The 24,504-nt window shown below is 57.9% G+C and overlaps 3 protein-coding genes across 19 annotated transcripts in view; 1 reads left to right on the top strand and 2 right to left on the bottom strand.

The window, feature by feature from the left end:
- NFIX (nuclear factor I X) overlaps positions 1-4,795 on the top strand; it is a 93,901-nt gene extending 89,106 nt beyond the window's left edge. For 11 of the 15 annotated variants that reach the window (XM_086408933.1, XM_086408935.1, XM_086408926.1 and 8 more), the window contains 2 exons: positions 39-130; positions 4,484-4,795. In XM_086408933.1, the coding sequence (XP_086265059.1) occupies positions 39-130; positions 4,484-4,498 (107 nt within the window). In that variant the 3' untranslated portion in view covers positions 4,499-4,795. The remainder of the gene's footprint in view (positions 1-38; positions 131-4,483) is intronic. The other 4 variants (XM_086408938.1, XM_086408932.1, XM_086408937.1 and 1 more) reach the window with 1 other exon arrangement.
- Positions 4,796-8,258: 3,463 nt separating this feature from the next.
- On the bottom strand, positions 8,259-14,254 carry LYL1 (LYL1 basic helix-loop-helix family member). 2 transcript variants are annotated; one of them, XM_086408977.1, is made up of 4 exons: positions 12,238-14,254; positions 10,939-11,294; positions 10,764-10,855; positions 8,259-9,693 (listed from the first exon to the last, which is right to left on the bottom strand). In XM_086408977.1, the coding sequence occupies exons 2-4, from the start codon at positions 11,271-11,273 to the stop codon at positions 9,275-9,277; spliced, it is 846 nt and encodes a 281-aa protein (XP_086265103.1). In that variant the 5' UTR covers positions 11,274-11,294; positions 12,238-14,254; the 3' UTR covers positions 8,259-9,274. The 2 variants fall into 2 exon arrangements, with proteins under 2 accessions (XP_086265103.1, XP_086265104.1); XM_086408978.1 differs by having other exon boundaries at positions 8,349-9,693; positions 12,723-12,876.
- Positions 14,255-14,817: 563 nt separating this feature from the next.
- On the bottom strand, positions 14,818-24,182 carry TRMT1 (tRNA methyltransferase 1). 2 transcript variants are annotated; one of them, XM_086408920.1, is made up of 17 exons: positions 23,845-24,182; positions 23,338-23,541; positions 23,199-23,254; positions 22,586-22,728; positions 22,222-22,409; positions 20,396-20,511; positions 20,195-20,307; positions 18,127-18,275; positions 17,835-17,921; positions 17,678-17,747; positions 17,454-17,588; positions 17,285-17,370; positions 16,832-16,940; positions 16,671-16,747; positions 15,407-15,526; positions 15,187-15,316; positions 14,818-14,991 (listed from the first exon to the last, which is right to left on the bottom strand). In XM_086408920.1, exons 1-17 carry the CDS (start codon positions 23,940-23,942, stop codon positions 14,842-14,844), a joined length of 2,031 nt encoding a protein of 676 aa, XP_086265046.1. In that variant the 5' UTR covers positions 23,943-24,182; the 3' UTR covers positions 14,818-14,841. The 2 variants fall into 2 exon arrangements, with proteins under 2 accessions (XP_086265046.1, XP_086265045.1); XM_086408919.1 differs by having other exon boundaries at positions 23,338-23,622; positions 23,845-24,055.
- Positions 24,183-24,504: the final 322 nt, after the last annotated feature.

Genomic DNA, 24,504 nt, shown 5'->3' with positions numbered 1-24,504 from the left:
CTCACGGGGTCTCTCCCTCTCTCCCCTGCTCCCCACAGCATTCGCAACGACAGGCGCCTCCTCTGCCAACCGGTTTGTCAGCATCGGACCCCGGGACGGCAACTTTCTGAACATCCCACAGCAGTCTCAGGTAGGAGGCCCTGCCCACTAAGTGGACACAGGCAGGGGTGGGGGCCTTCCGGTGTTCTGGAGGAGGCCAGGGTCCTCGGGGCAGTTGGGAGAAGAGGCCAGGGCAGGGCTGGAGGGCTCAGGCTTTGCACGCCCAGCTGAGCCTGCCTCCCCAGGCAGCCCCCAGGCCCCCTGGCTAATCAGCTAATTGGATAATTAGCTCTGACAGCCCTGGCCCTGGGGAAGGCAGCCAAGGACCCAAGGCTAGAGGCGCTCTGGGCCAGGCCTGGTGGAAGCGAAGGTGGAAGTGGGAGGCTCCATCAGGAGGACAAGGTCTGCCCGGTTGCTTTCCTGCCGCTCTGGGGCATGTGCTTGCCCCTGGCCCTCCCCTCTCCTTGGAGTTGGGTGGGCCACGTGCCCAGAGACTCTGGCACTGGGGGTGAGGCAGGGCCCAAAGCTGCCCTGGAGGTACCTCCCCCACGTCCTGTGAATCCTGTCAGAGGGGTGGCCAGGCTGTTGGAGCTGCTAGTCCTGCTCCCATCTGCCCCTGGTTCTCACGAGGAAATGTACCCCCAGCCCCGCTGCTGGAGGCTCCTGGACCCGGCTTTGCGCAGGCGTCTTTGCACCCTGGTGCTCGCAGGCCTTCTGCCCTATTCCAGTCCCTGGGAGGCTGGCACCCACCTGTAGAACCCAGGGCCCTCAGGGCACAGGCGGGACCAGCCCCAGGAGCAGGGCTCAGGCAGCGTTTACAGTGTGGGCTTCTGGGGAGTGGAGGGAGAACAGGCAAAGATCTTTTTCTTTTGCACATTCGACAAAAACATCGCCCTGTGAGCCCAGAGCCTTGGAGGCTTCCTTAGCCCCCGGGCCACCTCTTTCAGCCTCCGCTCTCTCTTTGCTCTGAGGCCCAGGTCCAAAGAAAGTTGGTGGATGGAAGTTTTGTGTGTGTGGTTTAAGGTTTTGTTTTTTTCCCTTTTCCTTTCCCTCCCTAAAAAAAAAAAGCCAAAAACTTTGTCAGACTTCAAACTTCAGAGCTCCCTAGTGGCAAGGAGGGGAGGGGAGGAGAACTTCAGCCCCCTCCAGCTTCCCACCCCCTTTCCCCAGAGTCACGTCTGACCCGTCTGGTTTCCAGGAGCAACCAGACATGATGTAACACCCAGATGAACTTGAACTTGGGGGTGTTGAGAAGAAAAACAATGGCTTCGAGCAGGGGCTGGAGCCAGCCCCCTCCGCTCTGTGCCAGGGAGGCTGCGAGAGCCCTGCTGGTAGAGGGCAGGAGGGGGTGCCAGAGGAAGGGACAGCAGGCGGGCCTCCCCTCCTGGCTCGGGGCTGGCACCAGGCGGCAGGGCTCCAGCGTGCCGGCCTGCCCACCCTCCCTCCTCCTGCTGCCCGCCCTGTAGCTCTGACTGTATAGTATGTTCGTGCTTGCTCACTCTCGGGGACCACAGCCACGAGCCCTCCCTCCCCGTTCACCCCATTTCCGCCTCCTCATGCTCTCCCTGCTTCACTTTCTCTGCTCACTTTGGTTGGATAGTGGGGCCAACTCAGAATCTGAGACAAGTTTGGGAAACATTTTTTCTTCCCCTGGTTCCTACAAGGAGCTTTGGGGCCCAGGGCCTTGAGCAGGCAGGTGTGTCTGGGGATGGGGGTTGGGGGCCAGAGGAGTCGGACAAGCTGATCAGGGAGCCCTTAGGCCTGGGGGCAGGCAGGCTGCTGCAGCGGGTGCAGGGGGTACAGTGGGGGGTGGTTTCCACAGTAACCAGTGACTTTAGCCGATCTCTGGAGCACCAGATGGAGAGAGAACAATAGAATGAGGGAAGAAAAGAGAATTTTAGCAATTTTGTCATTCCCTGGGCAGCGCTTTTTACTTAGTTTTAATCAATTTTGGACCTGGCTCAGGAAACAGGGAGGGGTGAGCAGAAAAAGCCACTCCGGGCTTGGCAGCAGACCTCCCGTTCCCGGGACCCGCGGGGCAGCACCAGGGAGTCCCACTGGAGTTGTTTTTGTCCCTAACTCTAGGCCTGGAACTGGAACTGGAGTCTTCCTCCACTGAGGGGGCCCCTCAACCTGAGCACTGGTGGTTGTCCCCCCCACCCCCCACTGCCACCGTGCAGCTCAGGAGACCCCCACAGGGGACAGCCTGGGGCCTTGGTCTGGCCTGCCGTGGGCAGAGGGGCCAAACAGGCCCTCCCTGCCCCGTCGTCCCAGCCTCTTCCCGCTCAGGAAGCGGGGAGGGGTGGGCTCACAGCCAGGGAGGTGGTGTAAGGGTGCCAGTGTAGTCCCTCCTTGGCGTCCCAGGGAACACTCAGCACTCGAGCTTGCAGGGCCCAGGGGCTCACCCAGGAAGCTCCCCTCTCCCTCGGGCCAGAAGCCTGCTGCTGCAGCCGCCCTCCCCCAGGCACTCTGGGAAGGCCTCAGCCCTGGCTTCTGCCCACACCTTACCAGGCCCCCCTGCGCCTCCTTCTGGCCTCAAATCAGTTGATGGGGTTGGATTCTGGGTAGGGGCTCCAGGGGCTCCCCCGCAGGAAGGCAGGTCTCTGTGCGTGTTGTCCACACATGGCAGGAAGTGTGGTGTCTTCACCTGCCCAGGAAATGCTAGCAGTGCCCCCAGTCACCATGGCAACCCCAAACCCCCACATGGCCAAGTGCTCCCCCATCTGCACTGTCTAGTGTGGTAGCCACTGGCCACATATGGCTGTTCAAATAACTAGAGAGAAATTGAGACCCTCGGGCACACTAGACGCATTTCAACTGCTTAGAAGCCATGTGTTACTGGTGGTTACTGCGTTGGACGGCACAACTAGAGAATATTTCCATCATCCCAGAAAGTTCTAGATGATCTCCGAGGCCCTTTCTTTCTTCTTTTTTCCAGTTTTACTGAGATATAATTGACAGATGGTCTTGTATAAGTTTAAGGTGTACAACAGAACAATTTGACTCACATACCTCAGGAAGTGACTCCCACAACATGTCTAGCAAATGTCCATTCGCTCATAGAATCAGGGCCCTTTCTAACTCTAAAACTTGAAGTCTCCACCTCACAGTGGACGATGGCCTGCAGTTCCAAACCAGAGCCTGACCAGGAGGCAGAATCTGTGTGACTGAAACACATCTTTTAAATATTGGAAATTTTCACATGAAATTGTCTGGACTTTCAGCTTCTTTTGAAAAATTGGCTGACCTAGCCACCCTAGGCCCTCACCCCAACGTGGCCGCCTTGGCTGCAGCCTTGGCAAAGTGCGGGTGTCCTGGTCACCATAGACCCTGCCTCCCTGGGACCGCGCCACACAGCAGTGAGGAGCATGGACTCGAAGCTGCCCCCTGCATCGAGTCCCTGCTCGGCAGTGTGGGCTGTGTGGCCTTGGGGAGGACAGCCGCCCTCCCTTCACCTGGCTCCTGTGCAGGGTTGGAGTGGGGATGCGTACAGAATGCGTCTGTACCTGTGCGTGCTCTGTAGTTAGCTGTGCTTGGCCTCTGCTGACCTGAGTCTGTGACCCAGTGCCTGGGAGACCCCAGGATGCATTTTGTTCAAGGACTCCTTCAATTTTGTCCCAAGGGTACCACCAGGCACTGTAGACCATAGAGGAGCCCCGCCCCCCACCACCCCATCCTTCTGGCCATGAGGTGGGGCCAGCGCCTTTTGTGCAGGGTACTGCCAGGCAGCCCAGTCCCGGGGGTCCACCCTGGGTGTGTTTTGTGCTTAGCGGCTGCCAGAGCGTTTGTGGGAAGGCGGCGCCCCCTGCTGGCATCCTGAGGGAAGCAGCTGCCCGCTGGAGGAGCCTCAGGTTGTTCCCCAGGGCGTGGTGCCCACTGGGCTACTGATCCCTTCCCCTGGGCCTGGTACTGTGAGGGACAAAAGTCATGTGGTACCCACTCCTCCCCAGCCTTTCAGCCTGCGGGACCTTAGCTGAGGTATACAGATGGGAATTTCTGCTTTTAATCCAAAGAGACAGAAAGAAAACTCAGCAAGAAGCTGGGCTTGCCCCACCCCACTTCCCAAACCCCTCTGGGGACAAAAGCTGTAGCTTGGCATCCTCCCCCCTGCTCCAGGACCCACACAAAAACCTAACAATTGGAAACATGGCCAGATCCCAGGTCTGTGCCCATGCCAGCGCCAGCCATGGGGGTCCCACCCGCTGGGCACTGTGCCCACGGGAAGGCCAGCTGGACTCTAGCACTGCAGGCGGGTCTCTTGGGGGAGTAGGATTCCCATAGGAGGGACCCTTGCGGGAGGTGTTGGTGTCCTTGACTCGACTGGAGCTGGAACCCCCCTGGGGCTTTAAGAACCAATCTGGAGTCCCAGGACCAGGTAGGGGCAAGAAGGCACCGACCCCTGCTCATCTCAATATCACCTCTTTTTTTGTTTGTCCTATTTCAGTCCTGGTTCCTCTGATAAGATCGACAAAAGAAATGACAAAATGAAAAGAAGAGGTTCCTCAAACGGGGGGAGAAGAAATTTTGAGACGTGGAAAAAAATCCCCCAGCCCAGCCCAGCCCCACCGAAAAGCAAAAATTAGACGTCGTCAGCCACTCAGCCCTTCTCTCCTCCAGCCCGGGGACCCCTGCAGGCCCCCAGAAGCAGCTCAGTTCTCAGAGAGCCTCGGAAGAGGTCTCGGTGGAGCTGTGCGCCAGCAGCCAAGCAGAAAGAAACATGCAAAACGGACTCTGTCAAATAGAGGACAGAAAGAAAGGATGCAGAACTGCCTCCCTCCCCCCCACATCCCGTCCCGGCCTTCTGGGGAAGGAGCAAAATCCCCAAACAAAGCAACCAGCACAATTCTGAAGGGGCCTGTCCCCTACCCTCACCCTTCCCAGGGGAACCCCACCCTTGACTCCAGCCGGAGCTTCACTTGGGAGCTCAGAGGACCAGCTTGTAAAGATGATGGGGTGCAGATCCCCAGGGCTCTCCCCTGCAGACTCCACCCCCTCTCTCCCTCCCTCCCCGCCTTGCCTCTGGCTTCTTGGCCTGGACTGGGTGAGGCAGGGTAGCCTTGAGATCCCACTGCCCCTCCTTTGGGCTAGAAGTGTCCCCCCCAACCCTGGCTAGGAAAGGGGCATCTCCTGGAGCTAGTTTCATGCTTCCAGAAAGGAGGGTGTTCTGCCACCCCACCCTGAGCTGCAGGGCCAGTTCCCCAGGCCCCAAACCCCTCTGTACAGTCCATAGGAGAAAAATCGGAATGCTTTTCCAGACGGCCCCTCCCAGCCCGGGACAAGTGCCCTCTCCCCTCTCTCCTGAGGCAGGCCAGGAAGGTCGCTGTCCTGGCCGGCCACGAGTGAGGGGAGCCGGGCCCCCAGGTGGCGCCCACACCCCAGCCCCGCATGCGGGTGCCCATGCTCGGCCCCATCGGTCCCCGCCCCTGCCCCTCCCGCAGACAGCCCTGCCGCGGCGGGGCCGGAGAGTGGAGCAGAAAGGGGACCCCGGAGTCGAGCGAGAGTGAGGCAGCCGCCGCCGCTGCCGTCGGCTAAACCTCCACCTGCGCTAGGTAGGCGTCCTGCTCGCCGACTTTCAGTTCCTTTGGAGGGTGTTGGGTGTCGTCCTTTTTCAAAAAGTGTTTTGGAGCTTTCTCTGCCCTACCCCCCCTCTTTCCCCACCACACCACCCCCATGGCCACTTCTCTCTGGATTTCAGCTGTAATGTCTTTACTCTTTATTTAGGGGTGGGGCATTCATTGTTTCGGTTTTTGCTGTTGCAATTGGGAACCCCTCCATTTGAGCAACTTGGGAACAATTTGATAACACACCGCAAGAAGTAGCTCTTCCCCCCCTCCTCCCCACCGCAGCCCCCTCCTCCTCCAAGGGATGGTTGGGGGCATGTCCAGAGGGTCTTCAGAAGCCCCCCGGGAGGGATGGGAGCAAGAGCACGCCCAGCCCCCTCCAGGGTGTGGCTTGGCCCCGCTGGCTTGTCTTTCTGTGCCTTACTCCCTCCTCCCTGCATCTCCCTCCTGCGCCCCTTTCTGGAGTCCTTGTGCCTCTCTCTTTCTCTCTCCTTAACTGTATGAAAACACAAAGCACAGGTCAGGATCCTCTGAAAGTCAAGCAACCCAACATTGCACCACATAGGGGTGGGTTTTGGGCTTTATTTATTGTGAATCTAGTTTGTGAGGCTGTGGCCCCAAGCGAAGGGAGGGAAGGAGGGGAGGGAGGAGGCTGGGGAGGAGCGGAGGGCCCTCACCTAGGGCTAAAGGGGCCGGCGAGCGGTCGCCTCCTCCCCAGCTGGAACCAAGGAGGTGGCTGGCCCCAGGGGTGGCTTTTGTTGGAAGTCGAGCGAAGCCCCTCCCCCATCCGCGTGCAGCCCTCGGGGAGGACCGGGTCTGAGAAGCAGGGGACGGGGGAACCCGCGGGAGCCTGGGGGTCGTGGGGAGTAGGGCGGGGGGTGGTGGGGGGCCGGGTGGGCCGGGCGTGACGCGCGGTCAAAGTGCAATGATTTTTCAGTTTGGTTGGCTAAACAGGGTCAGAGCTGAGAGGGGAGCAGAAGGGACCCCGTCCCCCTGCCCGGCCGCGCGCGCCCCTTCCCTCGAAGACAATCGGGGCGGCGGGCGCGGTGGGCCCTCGGGGGCAGGGGGTCTGCGGGGCGCCCGCCCAGGCGAGGTCGGAAGCTGCAGGCCAGCTGGGCCGGGGCGGGAGCGCGCCCTGTAGGGCTGCCCGGGTGGGCACGGGGGTGGGGGGCCGCTCCTTTCCTAAGTGTCGTTGTGAGGGGCAGACGAGGGCGACAGGAGATGTGGGGACGTGTTAGAAGAGAAAAAAAAAAAAAACCCACAAAAATATATATGGGGGAAATGAACTTTTTTTTTTTTCATTGAACCAAGTGCAATGCATCAGAGAGTTTTCCTATCTTTGTATGTTAAGAGATTAAGAAAAAAAATTCTATTTTTGTTGTAATGTCCTCGCGGCTCTGGGGACGCTAAAAGAACCGGGCCTGCCCCGCCCTGTGCGGGGATAACGAAAGCTGAGTGTTTTTTCCTTTTTTTTTTTTTCGTTCGTTTTCAGTTTTTTGTTTTTTTTTTTTTTTAAGTCGTTTTCCTGCGTTGACGAGGATGATCTGGGGTTTTTATTTGCTTCGTCGTTCGTTCTCGGTTTCGGTGGGAGGGCTGAAGGAAACGTTCACATTTTAGAATTAAAAAAAAAACAAAACCTCGACATTAAAAATCAACACAAGATCAAAAAGGAAAAGGACGAGAGAAAATTATTTTAAAGATAATTCAACATAAAAACCCTGGTGCTTCTTACATTATAAAGTACGTTTTAAAAAACCCACAAACTATTATACATAAGTTTATGAATCAATTAAATATCCTGCACTTGTTAGGAACACGCATATCCCTTCTTTGTTGAGTTTAACGGAACGGGACAGCGGCGTGCGCCCGGCGGCGGGCTGCTCTGGCCGCGGGTCTCCCCGGGCGTCCCTTCCCTGGGGCCCAGCGCCCCCTCCTCGCCCGATCCACGGTCCGGGCCCGGGGGCGCGGCGGCGGGTCCCCAGCCCCTCCCCCGCAGAGGTCAATGCCAACGAACAAAGGTCCCCTCCCTCCCTCAGAGGTCCCCAAAGCGTCCTTCTTTGAGCCAGACGCCAACTTGACCCTCACCAGCATTATCAGGAGCGCGCTCGGCAAGTTGGTAGTTTCTTCCCCACCCCACCCTCCCCGTTCCCCGGCGCCCGCGACTCGACATCACTTCTCCCACCCCCGCCCCCCACCACCGTCACCCTCCGGGGAGCACGGGGAAGGCTCGACGCTCCAGGATAGGACCAGCCAAGCTGACAGGTCGATTCGCCCAGGCCCGCGCACGCACGCACGCACGCACATGGCCCCGCACACAGCCCCATCCTACCCACCCTGCAACCAACCCCCGTCGACTGCCTTACACACCCGCCCCCGCGCTGGCCGGCCGACCTAGTGCCTTGTTCTCACCCCCGTGCTGGCGGAGCGGACGCCGCGCTCTGGGTCCCAGAGGGGCCGGGTGGCTCAGACGACCCACCACCTCCCCACCCCGACCGTGCTGAACGGACCCTCCCCCACACACGAGAGAAAATAAAGGAGCAATAAAGTCACGAGAATTTTCGTCCCCCAATCGAGAGCCCGAGGGGCACCCCAGCCCCGCCTCTGCTCCCCCCACCCACCCTTGGGGCGCCCCCCACCCCGTCCCCCCGCCAGCCAGCCTGGGCCAGCCCCGCTTCGGCCCGGGAGATCCGTGCGCCCGACCAGCACCAGCATCGCGGACCGCAAAGGCCGCCCGTCCCGTCAAACAAGTTTCTTCTTAGGCTAAGAAACGCAGTATATACGAGTATCTCTATATATAGTACTAATGGATTTGGTGTGCTTCCCCCTTAGCGTCCCCGTCCCTCCGCTCCTCTTCCTTCAGCCTGGTCTCCCCCTCTCTCTGCCCTCCACCCCCGTCTCTGCACTGAGATACATAAGAAACAAGGGTAGTTTACTGTCTGTTTTGTTTTCTGGGTTTTCAGTGTCCTAGCGGAATGCAAGTAGGCAGCCAGCCCGTACGTTCCCTCTCCGCCCCGCCCCACCCCACCCCACCCCACCCCGCCCCCGTCACTGCGCTTCTGTTATACCATCTTTGCCTGACTCTCTCCGGCTTCTCCATTGAATGGCTAATGTGTATGTGAAATAAAGAAATAAAGAAAAACAAAAGCAAGAGCGCCCGAGCCTTCGCTAACGCAATCGTGCGGGGCAGGTTCGGGATCGGTGGGATGGGGTCGCCGCGTGGATTCCGCGCCTCACAGCCTCGAGCCAGGCCAGCCACCGCCACCGTCGAGGAGTGCGGATCTCTCAGTCTCCCGGAGGGGGCGCCAGTGAGAAAGGAGCGTGTTCTCAGGCCCCTGCTTAACTCCCTCGGTGACCCCAGCTCGGAAAAATTAGGCCCCTTTTGGGTCCAATGGCCACTCTGATGTGTTGGTTCCCGGACCTCACCCCGCGGAAGGGGTACGCGGACAAGGCCACTTCCAGCGGGCCGTGGGCGATAAAAGGGTCTTCAAGCCCCTGGGGGAGACGGTCGCCCTTCGGGACCGCCGGGCCCTTTCCCCTGTAGGGGACTCCTCACTGGTCCTTCTTCGGGAGAATTCGGTCCAGATCAGGCCCTGCGAGCACGTCGTCCGCCCCTTCCTACATGGCCCTGGGCTGGCTTTCCAGTGCCCTTCGGCTCAGAGGCGACATCGTGGAGGTCATCGCACCTCTGGGCTCACAGCCGCTTGTTCTGTCTTGATGGGTCGGCCCGTCCCACCGCGGCTGCTGTCGGGGCCGCCGGAAGGCGCGGGCTGGGGGCGCGCCACTACCTCGGCCCTGCGACACGGCCCACGACGGGCCCCGCCGTCGTCCAGGCCTCGGTGCGCCGGCCGCTTGCGGGGCCCCGGAGGGGCGGAGCCTGCTGCCAGAGCCGCCGCCTGGTCGCGCAGCAGCCGCACCAGGAAGCCAATGTATTTCATGGCCAGGCGGAGCACCTCGTTCTTGCTCAGCTTCCGGTCGGGCGGGTGCGTTGGCAGCAGCTTCCTGAGCTCAGCGAAAGCGCCGTTCACGTTCTGCTGCCGCCAGCGCTCCCGACTGTTGGTGAACACGCGCCGGGCCACCTTCTGGGGCTGATGCCCTGAGGATAGGAGTGGCAGGATTGGCGCCATGGCCCAAGAGAGGCAGGCACCCCCACCTACCCTTTCTTGAGACTCCCAACACCCTCTTGGGGGACTTCAACACTGGCAGTGGACTGAGGCTTTCTCCATCCAAGGGGTTCACGTGTAGGATCCACGTGTAGCTCAGTTAGCAACCCCCGCACCCCCACCCCCAAGCTGCCTGGTGGTGGTGGTGGTTTGGTCGCTCAGTCGTGTCCGACTCTTGCGACTCCATGGACTGTAGCCCGCCAGGGTCCTGCGTCCATAGGATTCTTTAGGCAAGAATACTGGAGTGGATCTCCATTTCCTTCTCCAGGGGATCTTCCCGACAGAGGGATCAAACCCGGGTTTCCTGCACTGCAGGCAGATTCTTTACCCACTGAGCTAAGAGGGAAGCCCCCAAGCTGCCTAGACAAGGACTATCACAGGCCCAGGTTGCAGATAACCGAAGCCTCCTGTACCTCTGTCCACTCCTTTATGTCAACAGCTGGGGTTCCCTTGGGAATGTGGCTGGGGAGCTGTCCTTGTGATTCCCATTCTGTGTGGTCCCTCTGTGCGGCTGGGTGTGCTCGTGGGTCTGAGAGTTTCCTTCATCGTGATTGGTCCTGTCCTTTCTCAGGTGGTCATGTAAACTCCTCCATATCCACATGGCTGTGGTGTGTGATCACTGCCATGTGGCTGTGGTTGTGTGGCTAATTCCTGTGTGGCTGTGGACCTCAGTGGCTGTGGTTGTGTATCTGCCTCCTGTGTGGTTGTGGTCCTGTGGCTGTCTCTTGAGTGGATGTTGCCCTGTGGCTGTTTCCTGTGTGGCTGTGCATGCGAATGGAGCCCCCATGCTGGGCTGTTTTGCCATGAATTGCTGTGGCTTGTTGGGTGACAGGGGTTGTTGTAGAACTGGCCATGAGTCTGTGGTTTTGCTGCATGAGTGTAACCTGAGTACTGAGCCCCTGTGTGTGTCTGTGTGCAGGGGCATCACTTTTCCCAGTGGAAGGTTGTAGGGCAGACGTGGGCCCCAGGAGAGACAGTTGGGTGGACATAAACCCATACTCACCCTCAGCCAGCTCCAGCTCACAGTGGCTTGGTCTCCGCTTTAGCCGACTGCTAGGGAAGATGCTGAAAGGTCCTGCTGGCCCAATGTAGAGGCTGTAAGGGGTCGTGGGTCACTAATGCCTTGTGGGTAAGGACCCTGCCCCTGGATTCCCCCCAGGCCCCGGTCCCCCACTGACCTGTTGAGGAACGGGTGAGGGTGGTAATGCAGGGCCAGGGGGGGTGGGGCGGTTCCCAAGGCAGAGAGTTGCAGCAGCGGGGGACGGAGGGTGCTGAGTTCTGTGGTGGCCATGGCTGCCCCTGGGGGCCTGGTGTGGCCCAGGCTGATCACTGGCACGCCAGGGGGCAGCCTGGGTGGCGAGACGGAGCCTCCGTGGCCCACCTCCTCCACCTTTGGGGGCCCAGGCGAGGCAGGCTTTGGGGGCAGGGCAGGCACCGGGCTGGGAGCACACACCATCTTGGCCTTCTCGGTCATGGTGGGGCCCACCTCCGCCTGGGCCTCGGGCGGGCACATGGACCCCGAGGGGGTGCTCACCTGTGGGAGGAATGAAGCCAGTGGGGAGGGAGGAGGCAGATGCCACCCTCTACCCTTAACCCAACAGAGCAAGCCCTCACCTGGAGGGAGACTGGGGTGGGGGTGGGGTGGCAGTCCGACGGGCAAAGGCAGATGGGAAGTGGGCCCAGAAACTCCCAGGACATGGGAGGGGGTCCAACACAAGGACAGGGGGTGCCCACTGAGGTGCAGTGCAGCACTGAGCTCAGCAGTGATGCTTCTGAGCTGTCTGTGACCCATGAGGCCTTAGTTGCGGAGTCCCTGAGCAAATTTCCCTTCTTCCAGAACCCTCTCTGGCCTGGAGCCTGGAGGGAGGGGTAAGGCAGGGAACCATGACAGACCCATTGACCACAGGATACCCCCATAACCCTCAGATCCAAGACCCTTCATTGACACTATGGACCTTGCCAACTCTCCATGGCTGGCTGACCTTCACTTACCACTGCCCCCAGGTTGACCATGGGGTCCTTGGCTCTAACCCTGAGGCTCTTTCATTGTCTCCATGTCAGACCCTGAAAGTCCTCCATAATCACTCCAGTGACCCCCTCCTCCCAAATCTCCCCCTTACAAGCCCCACGACTCCACTGCTGACACTATGACTCCGGATGCTAACCCTATTCCCCGGCACACAGTCATGCACAAGTCCTCTCTCTGGCTCTGGCATCCTCCCACCCACGCTACCCATAAGCAGTAACCACCCCTTTGCACCCTGCTTCCACAGCCCTGCTCACTGCTGGCCTCGCGGCCCGGCGTGTCCGGGCAACATCGGGGATTGCTAGCCCCTCTGCCCTGTCTTCCCTAGCTAGACCTTGGGGAAGCTGCTCGGCCTCTTACTTAGTGGGCCCACCAGATGCATGAAGGCAGAAAAGAATGAATGACTGCAGGTGGGTCTGGGATCCCGTTTTCAGGCCCACTCCACTCTTACCCCAGCACTGCTACGGCTGCCTGCAGATGGCCCTGACTCTGTCCTCCAGGGCTAGGATGCGGTTCCAGGTTCAGGCGAGACACCAGCACCCTGCTCCAGCCTCTGTGCTCCGTGGCCCTGGTAGTTAGTCGGCCGCCCCCTCCGGGCTGTGGCGTCGGGCCACCCCTCTTCCTTGGCTCCCAAGGGCCACCGCGGCAGAAGCAGCGGCAGCAACAGGGCAGGTCCCTCCAGGGAAAGTGAGCAGCTCCAGGCCGCCCACCCTCTCCCCGCCCCTGGCGGCCCGGTTTCCTCCCTCTCACCCCTGGCGCAGTGGCTGGAGGATGCTGGGCCAGTGCAGATAAGGGCCTGGCTGCCTGGCCGCGCCTGATAAGGAGCCGGGCTGACCCCGGAGGAAACCCGGCGGGCGGGGATCCCCCGAGCGCGGGCCTCCGGGCCCCGCCCCCCGCCAGCGCAGGCAGGACCGCCTGTCACCCTCAAGGCCTCACCTTCTGTCCCCCAGGCGCTGCAGGATCCCTGCTCCAGCATACACCCTTGGGAGTGAGGTGCCCGGTTGCATGCAGAGGGGAAACTGAGGCGGAAACGCAGCAGTCCCTATGTTACTTGGGCCTGTCCTCCAGCTTTGAATACCCCTTGTCCTGTGCTGATGGGGGTGGAGAGTCCTTTCCGGCTCTGCTGGGGCCTCGTGACCCAGGGGCCCCCTTCTCCTCCTCAGCCTGCCCGGTTCCTCTTTCTACAAGAGTGCCTCCTCGCTCTTCTGCCAACCCCACCCTGCACTGACTGCAGGGCAGTGTTGACAGTTTGGCCCTGGGTGTCCAGGCTGGGCCAGTGTCTTGGGCCCCTGGTGCACCCTCCACACCACCACGCCAGGTCCAGGAGGGTTAAAGAAAAATACCACAGCTGGGGAGGTGCGGCCAGTGCCAGTGGCCGAACCTTCTGATAGGTGTGCCCACCAGGTCCCCGCCATCCGGGGCCTCTCCCCGCAGGCTCACATGGCCCCAGCTCAGAGACCCCCAGCCTTTGTCCCGCTGTGTGGGCCACTTCAGGGTGGACAGTGATAAAGAGGCATTGGGTCAATATCTTGGAATGGTGATGAAGCTCAAGGTATGACCCTGTTCCCACCCCTGGTGTGCTCCCACCTGGGTCAGTCATGCTTTGCCCCGTGTGACTGCAGGAGTGCCCAGGCAGGCCCCTGGGTTCAATCCCTGGGTCAGGAAGATCCTCTGGAGAAGGAAACAGCAACCCACTCTAGTCTTCTTGCCCCGGAAATCCCATGGACAGAGGAGCCTGGCAGGCTGCAAGTCCATGGGGTGGCAAAGAGTCAGACACGAGTGAGTCACCGAGCAGGCTCACACTCAGGAATCAAGTGAAACCCAGAACCCCACAGACAACCATCCTACTGTCCAGGGAAGCCAGAGTACAGTTCTGAATGTTTGAGTTAACTCTGGGATGCCTACTAGTTGGGCTCTGGAATTAGGTTTAGGGTCATTGTACAGATGATACAATGCCAGTAAGGGCTGCCTCCACGGTCCCATGGCTACCACGTGGCAGGGTGGGGATTCTGCCCCAGTCCTCTAGTTAATGCTGCTACCTTCCCCGGCTCTGGCGGGGAAAGGGTTGCCACAGGCTGCTGGGTGCCTCAGTGTACCAGCCCAAGGGGCCGCAGGGCAGGAAGCACCTGGTCTGGAGCGGATGCAGGAGGCGCCTGGTTCCGGTCCAGTTTCCGCCACTGGGGCCCTCAGGGGCAGCTGGGCCAGAGAAACCAGGCGGCGAGGAGGAGGAGGAGACACTGGGGCGCGAGCCCATATGCGGGCGCAGTGCCTAGAGGACAGGTCTGAGTACTGGGGGTGCGCCCACGCTTGGAGGATGGGAAGAAGGGGAAGAAGGTAAAGGCCCCCGCGGGCGTGAGCGCACGGCTGCCGCCCCGTGGCCACCTTGGGAATCGCAGGCACCAGCAAATGTGTGGCTCAGCGGTAAAGAAGCTGCCTGCGGTGCAGGAGACGCAGGTTCCATCCCTGGGTCAGGAAGATCCCCTAGAGAAGGAAATGGCAACCCACTCCACTATTCTTGCCTGGAGAATCCCATGGACAGAGGAGCCCGGTGGGCTATAGTCCAAGGGGTTGCAGAAGAGTTGGACCCAATTTAGGGACTACACAAACAAAAGCGCCTTGCAGGCAACCGTTAACTCCCTACCTCCCTAATACAGACAGAACACTCCAGTCAGAAACACTTGACAATACCTCATCAGGCAGGGACCAACATACCAGATGCACAGAGCTCACCAAGGGGGTTAAAACAGATGGACAGAGGGACTTCCCTGGTGATCCAGTGGCTAAGGCTCTGAGCTCCCAGTGCAGGGCGCCCCAGTTTGAGATCCCTGGTCAAGGAACTAGATCTTGCATGCCACAACTAAGACCCAGTGCAGCCAAATAAATAAAACATTTAAACTAAATAAAATCAATAAAACAGATGGGCAGAGAAACAGCCCTCAGACAAGGAGCTAAAGAGATGAACAGAGCCCCTTAGGTAGATGGACAGAGAAACCCCAGGCAGCCTCCCCATTCAGACAAATGACAGTCAGGGGAAAGTGAAAAGGTCTTTATTAGCTCACTCTGTGCCTGGACCAGTAGCAGCCCCAGGCTCAGCGGGGTTCTGACTGGGGGCCTCTGGACAGTCAGTGGGGGTGGCTTCAGCAGTGGCCTTAGGTGAGGGGGGGCTATGCGAGTAGCAGCACTGGCCCCCCTGTTGACAGGTGCCCTGGTAGGAAGACAATGGGTGTGAATGAACCCCGTTCTGGAGCACAGCAGCCTCCTCTGGGTTCCTTCCCTGGATAGGGAGCTCACTCCCACCCACTTGACTGGTCCCACCTCCCCCCGCCCTGCTGGCCCATTGGCCCAGTCCTGTAGCTGGGAGAACCCATGGGTGCTTCGGTTGGGGGGTGGTTTGGTTCACCTCCTTGAACCTCTTGCAGGGAAATGTCTTGAGCCAGGCAGCCCGCTCAGCTGGGTCTTCCACCGGCTCTTTTCGCTTATTTTGGAGCAGCCTACGTCTCTCTTCCACAGTTTCTCCTGCTGCCTTGCCTCTGTGTAGGGAGACGAGGGGAGGCTCCATCGGCCTTTGTGCCCACTCCCCCCAGCTAAGCCCCACCTTCATTCACCCAACTCTCGCTCACCCTGGCCGGGCACGGGGCCGGGGACCCCAGTTGGCTTCAGGGTTGGCCTGGAAGCGCTTGAGTCCTCGCTGGCGGGAGCTGGGGTTGGCATCATCCCGGATGGTGAAGTTGGCCTGCAGCCTGGGGAAATGGGAGTGGGGGTTGAAAGGCATCTGCCAGGTGGCTGGGCACACACCACCTAGGCTGCCTGCCCACGTCGGTGCAGCTCGATGGACCTTGGGAAAACTGTGTCTGCAGGTGCAGGGCTTCTATCATTTATTTAATAAACATTTATTGAGTGCCTACAGTGGGCCTCAAATCTGCTGCCAGTAAAGCTGACATTCTAATGCCTAAGACAGACGAGCAAGGAGGCAAGTCAGAAATCAGACAGCTGGCCTTCCTTGGTGCTCCAGGGGTTAAGAACTCGCCTGCCCATGCAGGGGACAGGGTTCAATCCCTGGTCTGGGAAGATCCCACATGCCATGAAGCAACTAAGCCTGTATGCTGCAACTGCTGAGCCCACACGCTACAACGACGAAGCCTGTGCGCCTAGAGCCGCAACAGGAAAGGCCACCACGAGAAGAAGCCCGAGCAGCGCGACTAGGGAGTAGCCCCCACTCACTCCAACTAGAAAATGCCCATGCACAGCAATGAAGACCCCACACAGCCAAAAATAATAAAGGAAGAAACTAGCAAATTATATTGTGTGAGGACATAAGGGAGCAGGGTAGAGCAACGGGGAGTCTGGGAAGGAGTGCGGTGAGAACAGGGCAACAGGGACACAGGAAGAAAGTTTGGGAAGAGCCGTGGGGGAGCCTAAGGACAGCACTCTAGGCAGAAGGAACTGCCATGCAGAGGTTGCGCCTGCCAAGTTTGAGTGAGGAGGCCAGGGTGCAGGAGCGGAGGTAGGAGGGCCAAATGAGAGCAGGGAAGTGATGGGAAGACAGTACAGGGCCTGCAGACAGAACTGTTTCCACTGGGTCAGGTGGGAGCCACAGAGGGTTCTGAGGAGAGGAGGGCCGGGATCTGACTTGTGCTCACAGGTGCCCTCTGGCTGCTGTCCAGGGAACAGCTCATGATGGGGAGGAGCTGGGGGACCAGGGGGATGGGGACTGCATTGGTTCAGATGAGCAGAACTGGGGCCAGAAGAGGGAGAGGACAGAAGGGGGTGGGAGAGAGTAGATGGACTCCAGATCTCACTTGAAAAATGAGCATGTGTCTATGAGGGGAAGTGTCCGGGTCGTCTACTCCCCGAGCCCGTAGGCAGCCGTAACCATGCCCGTACCTGGGCTCCACACTGAGAATGCGGAAGGCCGGGCTGCTCTCTGACAGGCGCTCCCGTTTCACTGGACACTCCTTCTCCTGGGAGGCAAAGGTCAGAGGTCAGGGCACTGGCACTGACCACCCCCTGCCTCCCCGATCCCACCTGGTCAGGCCGGGCCTCACCCAGCACCGCATGATGTCCCAGAGGGTCGAGGAGGGAGCGTCTGTCTTCACAGCATTCTTACAGGCATGAGAGAGGGAGACCCGGAAGCCAGCGTGGAGGAGGGCCGACCTGGGGACCAGGAGGGATGGTGAGGGGGAAGGCTGGACCCCGAAGTCAGTGCTGACCCATGTGTGGGGGTGTGAGCCTAGTTTCATGGACTCGTATGGCTGTATATCTACCGGTGACTGCAATGCCTGCATGATGCCAGCCATCCTAACAGCAAGATCCTAACATCCCCCCTGGCCAGGGCTCATGGCTTCTAAGAACTGGTCTAAGCCCTCGTGCATGAGAAGCCCTAGACCTGCATTATGTTTGATCTCTACTTTCCAGGGGACTCTGGCCCAAGAGGGGCCCAACTCGCCCAAGGGCACCCAGGGGTTCCGGCACAGGCTCCAGCCCAGGCCCAGCCTCACCGCAGCTGCAGGAGGCTGGGTGTGTTGCAGTGGATGGTGCTGCTCAGCTGGTCCAGCGTATAGTAGAGAGGCACGTCCGGGAGCTCCTGTAGCAGGACCATGGGATAGGTGTGGGGCCCATCAAGGATGGATGGCTGCCCCACTTCTGGTCACAGGCCCCGGTCCCCACCTCCGTGATGACACTCAGCACTCCTCGGATCCGCTCTGCGGTGTGGAAGCGGCCAGGGTTGGCGCTCACAGCCTCGAGGACACGGCCCACGAATTCCAGGTCATGGAGGGGCTCTGCCCACATGGGGCCACCAAGCTGCGAACACACAGGGACCAGATGAGCAGGAACCAAGAATGCCAGGCCCTCCGCCTTCAAATGCTCCCCCCAGACCTGCCTCGCCCCACCTGGTGTCGCTGCCCACAGTGCTCGCACTCAGGGGCCACGGGGGGGCCGCAGGCTGCAGAGAACTTGAGCCTGCTCAAAGAGGGGTAAGGTTGGGCGGGGTGGCAACCTTGGCTGGGTTGTCCCCTTCCCCTTCCTCCCCAGCTCACCCTTGCTCACCGGCCACCGGAGGCTGCTGATGCTTTGCCAAGACGCTGCAGGTGGAAGGCCCCGCAGCCCACGCACTGGAACACCAGCGCCTGCTTGCTGTGGGGGACAAGGGCAGCCGCCAGTTCCTAGCATGGTCACCATATCCCAGCTCCTCCTTCAGCCTGACTGGACTCCCTTTGGGACCCCCCCCCCAACATTTCCCCAAGGCAGGACCATGTCCCCCAAGTCCTGCCCACCAACCAACCCTGGGAAAGATCCTCTTGCCTCTTTCCATCCATCACCCTTCTTTGCCCCAGACTACCTGGCTGAGGCCTTGACCTTGGCCTGACCAGTGAAGACACGAACAAAAACCCGTACATAGAAGTCAGCGCTGATGCTGAGCAGTGGCACCACAAAGCGCTGGTAGCAGTTGGCACGGAGATCCAGGCTGTGCAGGACAGTCCTCAGGGCCTGGTGTGGGGGATGGGTGCCAGCCATCAGCCCTGCCCCTGCCGCCACCTTCCCTACACGGAGCCACACCAGGGGCTCACAGGTACAGAGGCAGGACCGGCTTGTCGGGTTCTGAGCCCAGCGCTGAGTGACCCTTGGCAAGGGAGAGCCTCAGCTTCCCCATCTGTAAAATCACACCAGTCTGTCTCTTTCTGGCCCTACTGGGGACACTAAACGATTAAGGAAAGAAAGCGTGTGTACGTGCTAAGTTGCTTCAGTCATTCTTGACTCTTTTCGTTACCCTATGGACTAGCCCACCAGGCTCCTCTGTCCATGGGACTCTCCAGGCAAGAATACTGGAGTGGGTTGCCATGCCTTTCTCTAGGGGATCTTCCGGACCCAGGGATCAAACCCAAGCCTCCTGTGGCTCCTGTATGGCAGGTAGATTCTTTACCACTGAGTCACCAGAGAAGCCCAAGGAAACAAAGCACAGACCGGTTAACCAAATGGCTTCCAGTTAACATTGCATGTATGCCCCATGCTGGGTGATGTGGCCCAAGGCTGCAGTGAGGCTCTGACTCAGCAAGGAGGTAGCACTTCCCTGAGCTGACTAGCAGGGCTCCTAAAGACCAAGGACAAGAGCCCTCCTTTTCCAGCCCCCTGACATAGCCAGCCTTGCCTTCTTGAATCTCCACAGCAACTCCATGGGCTCTGGGCCAACATCACACCCATTTCACAGATGCAAAAATGGAGGCCCGGAAAAGGTGAAGTCACTTGTCCAAAGCCACCAGCAAAACTAGGACCTGAATTCAGAGCCAAACACAAAACTGGAAAAACTGCCTTTAAAAAAGAACGCTAGACCACTGGAGTTCCCCAGTGGTCTAACGTTTAGGGCTTTCACTGCTGTGGCCGAAGTTTCAATCCCTGGTCTGGGAAACAAGATCCTGCAAGGCACAAGGCATGGCCAAAAAAAAAAACCAAAACTTCAGTTGTTGAAATAGAGAATACTAGAAAGAATAATGTGGAAGTTTCCTGGTGGTCCAGTGGCTAAGACTCCACACGCCCAATGCAGGGGGACCAGGTTCCATCCCTGGTCAAGGAACTAGATTCCACATGCCGAAACTAAGACCAGTGCAGCCAAATTAATAAAAAAAAAAAAAATTTTTTTTTTAAAAGGAGAAAAAGAAGACTGTAATCACCCACTCTTATCCTAGGAAAAACTCCCCCCCCCCCAACCAATTTGCAGCCATGCATGCTCTCAGGAATTATGCTGGTTAAAAAACATGCATGTCAGGACTTCCCTAGTGTCCTAAAGCTAAGACTAAGGCTAAGACTCCACGTTTCCAGTGCAGGGGGCCTGGGTTCAATCCCTGGTGGGGGAACTAGATCCCACATGCAGCAACTAAGAATTCACATGCCTCAAGTAAGCAACTAAGACCTGGCACAGCTAAATACATAAATAAAAATAATTTTTTTTAAAGATAATAATAAAAGAAATAACGTGCTTGTCGGGATTCCCAGGTGGCTCAGTGGTAAAGGATCCAACTGCCAAGGCAAGAGACATGGATTCCATCCCCAATTCAGGAAGATCCCACATGCCTTGGAGCAAACAAACGTGTGCGCAACAACTAGCGAGCCTGTGCTCTAGAGCCTGGCAGCTACAACTACTGAGCCCACGAGCTCTAGAGCCCATGCTCCGCTGTAAGAGAAGACGGTGCACCGCAACTAGGGAGTAGCTGCCGGCTTGCTGCCACTAGAGAAAAGCCTGTGCAGCAATGAAACCCCAACACAGCCAATAAGTAAATAAAAATAAATAAACTTCACATATATAAAAAAAGAACACGTTTGTGGTCAACGTCTGGGGATGGATCTGGCTCTGGCTGCCTGGAGGAAGCTGAGCAGGTCTGGGGGGCGGGGAGGTGAGCCCGGAGGCCTCTCACCATCTCGTGGCAGGCCCGGCTCTTGAGGGCCATGGCCCCGTATTTGCTGTAGCAGGTCTCCCCGCTGTTCCCCGCCAGGACCGCCATATCTGTGCAGGTGACGCACAGCAGCCCTGTGGGGAGGGATGGAGCAGTGAAGACTCGGTAACGCCCCAAGCCCTACTCCGTTTGTTCGGATCCCCCGCAGCAGGGGGGCCTCACCTCCTTCACTCACAGCCTGCACGGCTGCATCCAGGAAAGAGGCGGGGCTGCCGTAAGGGTCGAGGTCGATGACGTCAAACCTCTCCGACGCCTTCTGGTGCTGGTACATCAGCATCCTGGGAGCAAGGAGGCAGATCTTCAGCCCGCTGCCCCAGGGACCCCACCACAGCCTCACACTCACGCCATGTGATGGTTTGGGCCTGGACTTGGGGGCCAGCTGCCCAGGTTTAGATTCTGGCTCAGCCACTTGCTAACTGTATTAACTTTTCCTCCTTGGATCTGCTACTCATCTAACAATGGCAATAATAATAGCCAATACTGAGACTCCCCTAGTGGTCCAGTGGTTTGGACTCCATGCTTTCACTGCAGGGCCCAAGGGTTTGATGCCTGGTCAGGGAACTAAGATCCCACCTGCAGAATGGTGTGGCCAAAAAAAAAAAAAAAAAAACTAGTCAATACTGATGTAGAACATATATGTGTGTGCATGCTCAGTTGTATCCGACTCCTGGTGACCCCATGGACTGTAGCCCACCAGACTCCTCTGTCCGTGGGATTCTCCAGGCAAGAATACTGGAGTGGGTTGCCATTTCCTCCTCCAGGGGATCTTCCCAACCCAGGGATCACACCCAAGTCTCCTGCATTGGCAGGCAGGTTCTTTACCCCTGAGCCACCTGGGAAGCCCGTAGCACATATATAATTGACACCATTTCAGGCAGTTTATAGACGTATTAATTCAAGAATCTTCCACAGATTTGAAACTATTGTTGTTCTCTGCAGGTGAGAAAATGCAAATCCTATTGACCAAGTTATTTGTAACAGGAACCCTCCCTCCCTTCCTCCACCCTTTATACCCTGGATTTCCCCGCTCCCTCCAGCATTTCTCACCGCTACACAGTTTACTTATTTGTCATCATCTGTGCTTCCTATTAGATTCTAATATGGTCAGAAAACCATGTAGGATCTTAGTTCCCCAACCAAGGATGGAACCTGAGCCCCTGCAGTGGAAGCAAAAAGTCTTAACCACTGGACGGCCCAGGAAGTCCCCAGCAAATATTTTTAATTCATTTATTTTCTGTAAGGGGTCAGGTAGTAAATATTTTAGGACCACATGTGGTCTGTCACATATTCTTCTTTTTCTAAACCTTTAAAAATGGAAGAGACATTCTTAGATAGCAGGCCATTAAGAAAAACACACACACACAAAAACAGGCTGTGGGCCTGGCAGGCTGTAGTTTGCTGATCCCTGCATTATCAACTCCACAAGGTCAGGGGTTTTATCTGTATTGTTTACCGACGCAGTCCTGACAGTAAGAATGGTGACGAGCACTGGATATACACTGGTTCACTTGACTGAATAAAAGTGCAAGAAGATGGGACTTCCCTGGTGGTCCAGTGGCTAAGACTCCACGCTCACAAACGCAGGGGGCCCGGTTTCCATCCCGATTGATCGGGGAACTAGATTCTACATGCCACAACTAAGAGTTCGCATGTCACAATGGAGATGGAGAATCCTGGGTGCCACAACTATGACCCAGGGCAGCCAAACAAATAAATAAAAATAAATAAATAGTTTTTAAAAGTGCAGGAAGTTAAGTCTGAAATGGAGTCCATAATGGTATTTATATCCACCTGTGAGCACAAACTATACAAGTATAATCAATACACCAACCCCTATAAAACTACTGTCCTTGTTTCACAGACAAGGAAACAGGCTCAGAGAGGCTACAGCCACTCTCTCAAGATCACGAAGCAAGAATATGACACAGCCAGGATGTGACCCCAGGTGACTTTGTTCCAGTGGCCAGCACTCTATGCCCAGCACCTACCGGGCATCTGCCTGGCTGGGCTGTACCAGGTGGGCCACTTCGTTGAGCTGCACATTACGGCGCATAAGATCCACAGCTCGGGCAGAGGCGTCATTGGCAACCACGGATCGGAGACCAGGCACCTCTCGAGCAAAGCGAATGGAACGTAAGCCGGAGGCTGCCAGGCCTTCCAGCACTCGCAGGCCTTCCTGTTGGAGTAAGCAGAGCCCCATTCACATCCACACCGCCATCCTGTGCTGGATCCCCCACCCCTCAAGGAGCCCCCACCGCCCCCCACCTCCTCTAGCCCGCCCCCTCCAGGATTCTTCCTTCCTTCATCACCCACTAGACTCCAGGGTTGCTGCCTCCTATGTTCAGGCCCCACCTCACAGATCTCCCCCACGGCGGCTGTTCGAGGCTGGTCTTCCAGGGCCAGGTTTGCACCCTCTTTCAGTTCAGCCTTGTCCTCCTTTGGCTCTGACAAGTCCACGACCACCTTTTGCACATCCTTCTCACCTGGCACCTTGACTGCAGCCACCCAGAAGCACAAGTCAGGGGATATCAAAGTGCCCTCTGAGAAACCTCCCCCGACTCTTCAGTATGTGCTTCCCAGGTGGCTCAGCAGCAAAGAATCCACCTGCAATGCAGGAGACGCAAGGGATAAAGGTTCAATCCCTGGGTGGGGAAGATCCCCTGGAGGAGGAAATGGCAACCTACTCCAGTATTCTTGCCTGGGAAATCCCATGGACAGAGGAGCCTGGACAGTCCATGGGGTGGCAAAGAGTTGGACACGACTGAGCAACTGAGCATGCACGAACTCTTCGGTATACAGAAGATGCAGGGAAGAAAATCGTCCCTGGAGACAGGCTAAGGAGCTGAGCCCAGGACCTGCTATATAAGGCTGGAGCCTTTCTGCAAGGTCAGGGACAGAAGGGGCGGGGCACCGAGAGAGCTGTGTGTGATACCCCGGCCCATCAGGAGCCTGGACCTTCACTCACTCTGGATTCCTTTGGCCGCAAGCTGAATACGAGCAAATTCCGTGATCACAGCGCATCTGCGGGAGACGGAGAGTCAGCTCACACCCCTCTATCTCAGACCCATTGCCCTCTGCCAAACTGACCCCGGATCCCTGCTCACGTTAGGTCCCGGTTGAACTCTTGCACTGGGTTGTAGAAAACTTCGTTGGCGTTGGGAAAGACGATCCTGGCGGCCCCCTCGGTGATCGTCGTCTCCTGGAACCCAGGTGGGCGCTCTTCTCCGTCCGGCTCGGTGCCATTCTCCATGGCTGCTGAATTTGGCGGCCCTTGGGGCTGCCCCTCCATAAACCGGGCTCTATAGAGACTGAGAACGGAGCGGAGAGTCGGGCTTAGCCACAGAACGGTCCTCGCACGGGACATCCGCGCGCGCCTCTGCCCGCCAGTCCTGGTTGGGAGGGTAGAAGAAGGAATAGCCAAAGCATCAGATAGCTGCGTTTCTGGGCCGGGTGGCCTAGACAGCTGTAAAGTAGGGACTAAAGAGACCCCGGGACCTCGGTAAAGTGACACCACCCCCCATCTTTGGAGAATACGCTTGAGAAGCCGGAAGCTCTCGAGCGGGTCCACCCATGGTCCGGATGCCTCCTCGCGTCTCCCAGGCCCTTCTCACCGTCTCTCGAGACACTGAAAATCGAACTGGTCTCGGTGCACGCTTGCCGGATTAGGACCTGGGCGCCGACATGTTGGCACAGAGGGCGGGCAGATCATGTGACAGAATTCAGTCAATCAGTGATGGTTGACTACAGTGGACGATTGGGATCAAAATGCATGGCGAAAAGCGCTGAACGTGTTGTGCGGTGGACTTAATCACTGCGGCTTCCCTTGCGGCGGGGGGCGAGGGGAGACACGTCACTAGCCCCATTTCACGGATGAGGAAGGTGAGGCTCAGAAGAGGGGCGGTAAGCGGAGAAACCCAATACCTACTGATCGTCTCCTGTGTGTTGGCTTCTGTAAAACACATCATTTCAGGGGACCCTGCAGAAATCACTCAGGCTCTGAAATCAGATTTACTGCGTTTGAATCCCCGTAGTACCACATGCTCTTGACAAGTTGCTTAAACTCTCTGGGCTTCACCATCTTTACCTGTTAAAAAAGACTCCTAACTTCCAAGACAGAGCAAAGATTAAAGAGCAGAATGCCTTGAAAATGTGCAAAGTAGGCTCTCACATAGTAAACCCTCAGTAAGTTGTTCTTAACTCCCTCTGTTTGTATTTCCTCGTTGGCAAAATGGGCAAATTTTTTTTAAACGTTCGTTTTTGAGTTGTGATGA

Source organism: Bos grunniens, chromosome 7, assembly GCF_055505025.1.
Source record: "Bos grunniens cultivar Pamir isolate PY7600 chromosome 7, Bosgru_T2T1.0, whole genome shotgun sequence".
In the NCBI taxonomy this organism is placed as follows: domain Eukaryota; kingdom Metazoa; phylum Chordata; class Mammalia; order Artiodactyla; family Bovidae; genus Bos; species Bos grunniens.
Note: the sequence above shows the minus strand (reverse complement) of the source record. Positions and strands in the feature narration are given on the sequence as shown.

Coding starts and splice junctions, on each gene's coding strand:
- LYL1 (XM_086408977.1), bottom strand. CDS start 11,273: ATGTGCCCGCCCGAGGCCCAGGCGGAGGTGGGCCCCACCATGACCGAG. Junction 10,856..10,938: donor CCTCACCCGTTCCTCAACAG/GTCAGTGGGGGA, acceptor GACCCCTTACAG/CCTCTACATTGGGCCAGCAG. Junction 9,694..10,763: donor TGAGCTGGAGCTGGCTGAGG/GTGAGTATGGGT, acceptor TCCTATCCTCAG/GGCATCAGCCCCAGAAGGTG.
- TRMT1 (XM_086408919.1), bottom strand. CDS start 23,942: ATGATCTGCCCGCCCTCTGTGCCAACATGTCGGCGCCCAGGTCCTAAT. Junction 23,623..23,844: donor TTTCAGTGTCTCGAGAGACG/GTGAGAAGGGCC, acceptor CCTCCCAACCAG/GACTGGCGGGCAGAGGCGCG. Junction 17,371..17,453: donor TGCTGAGTGTCATCACGGAG/GTGGGGACCGGG, acceptor GTCCTGCTACAG/GAGCTCCCGGACGTGCCTCT.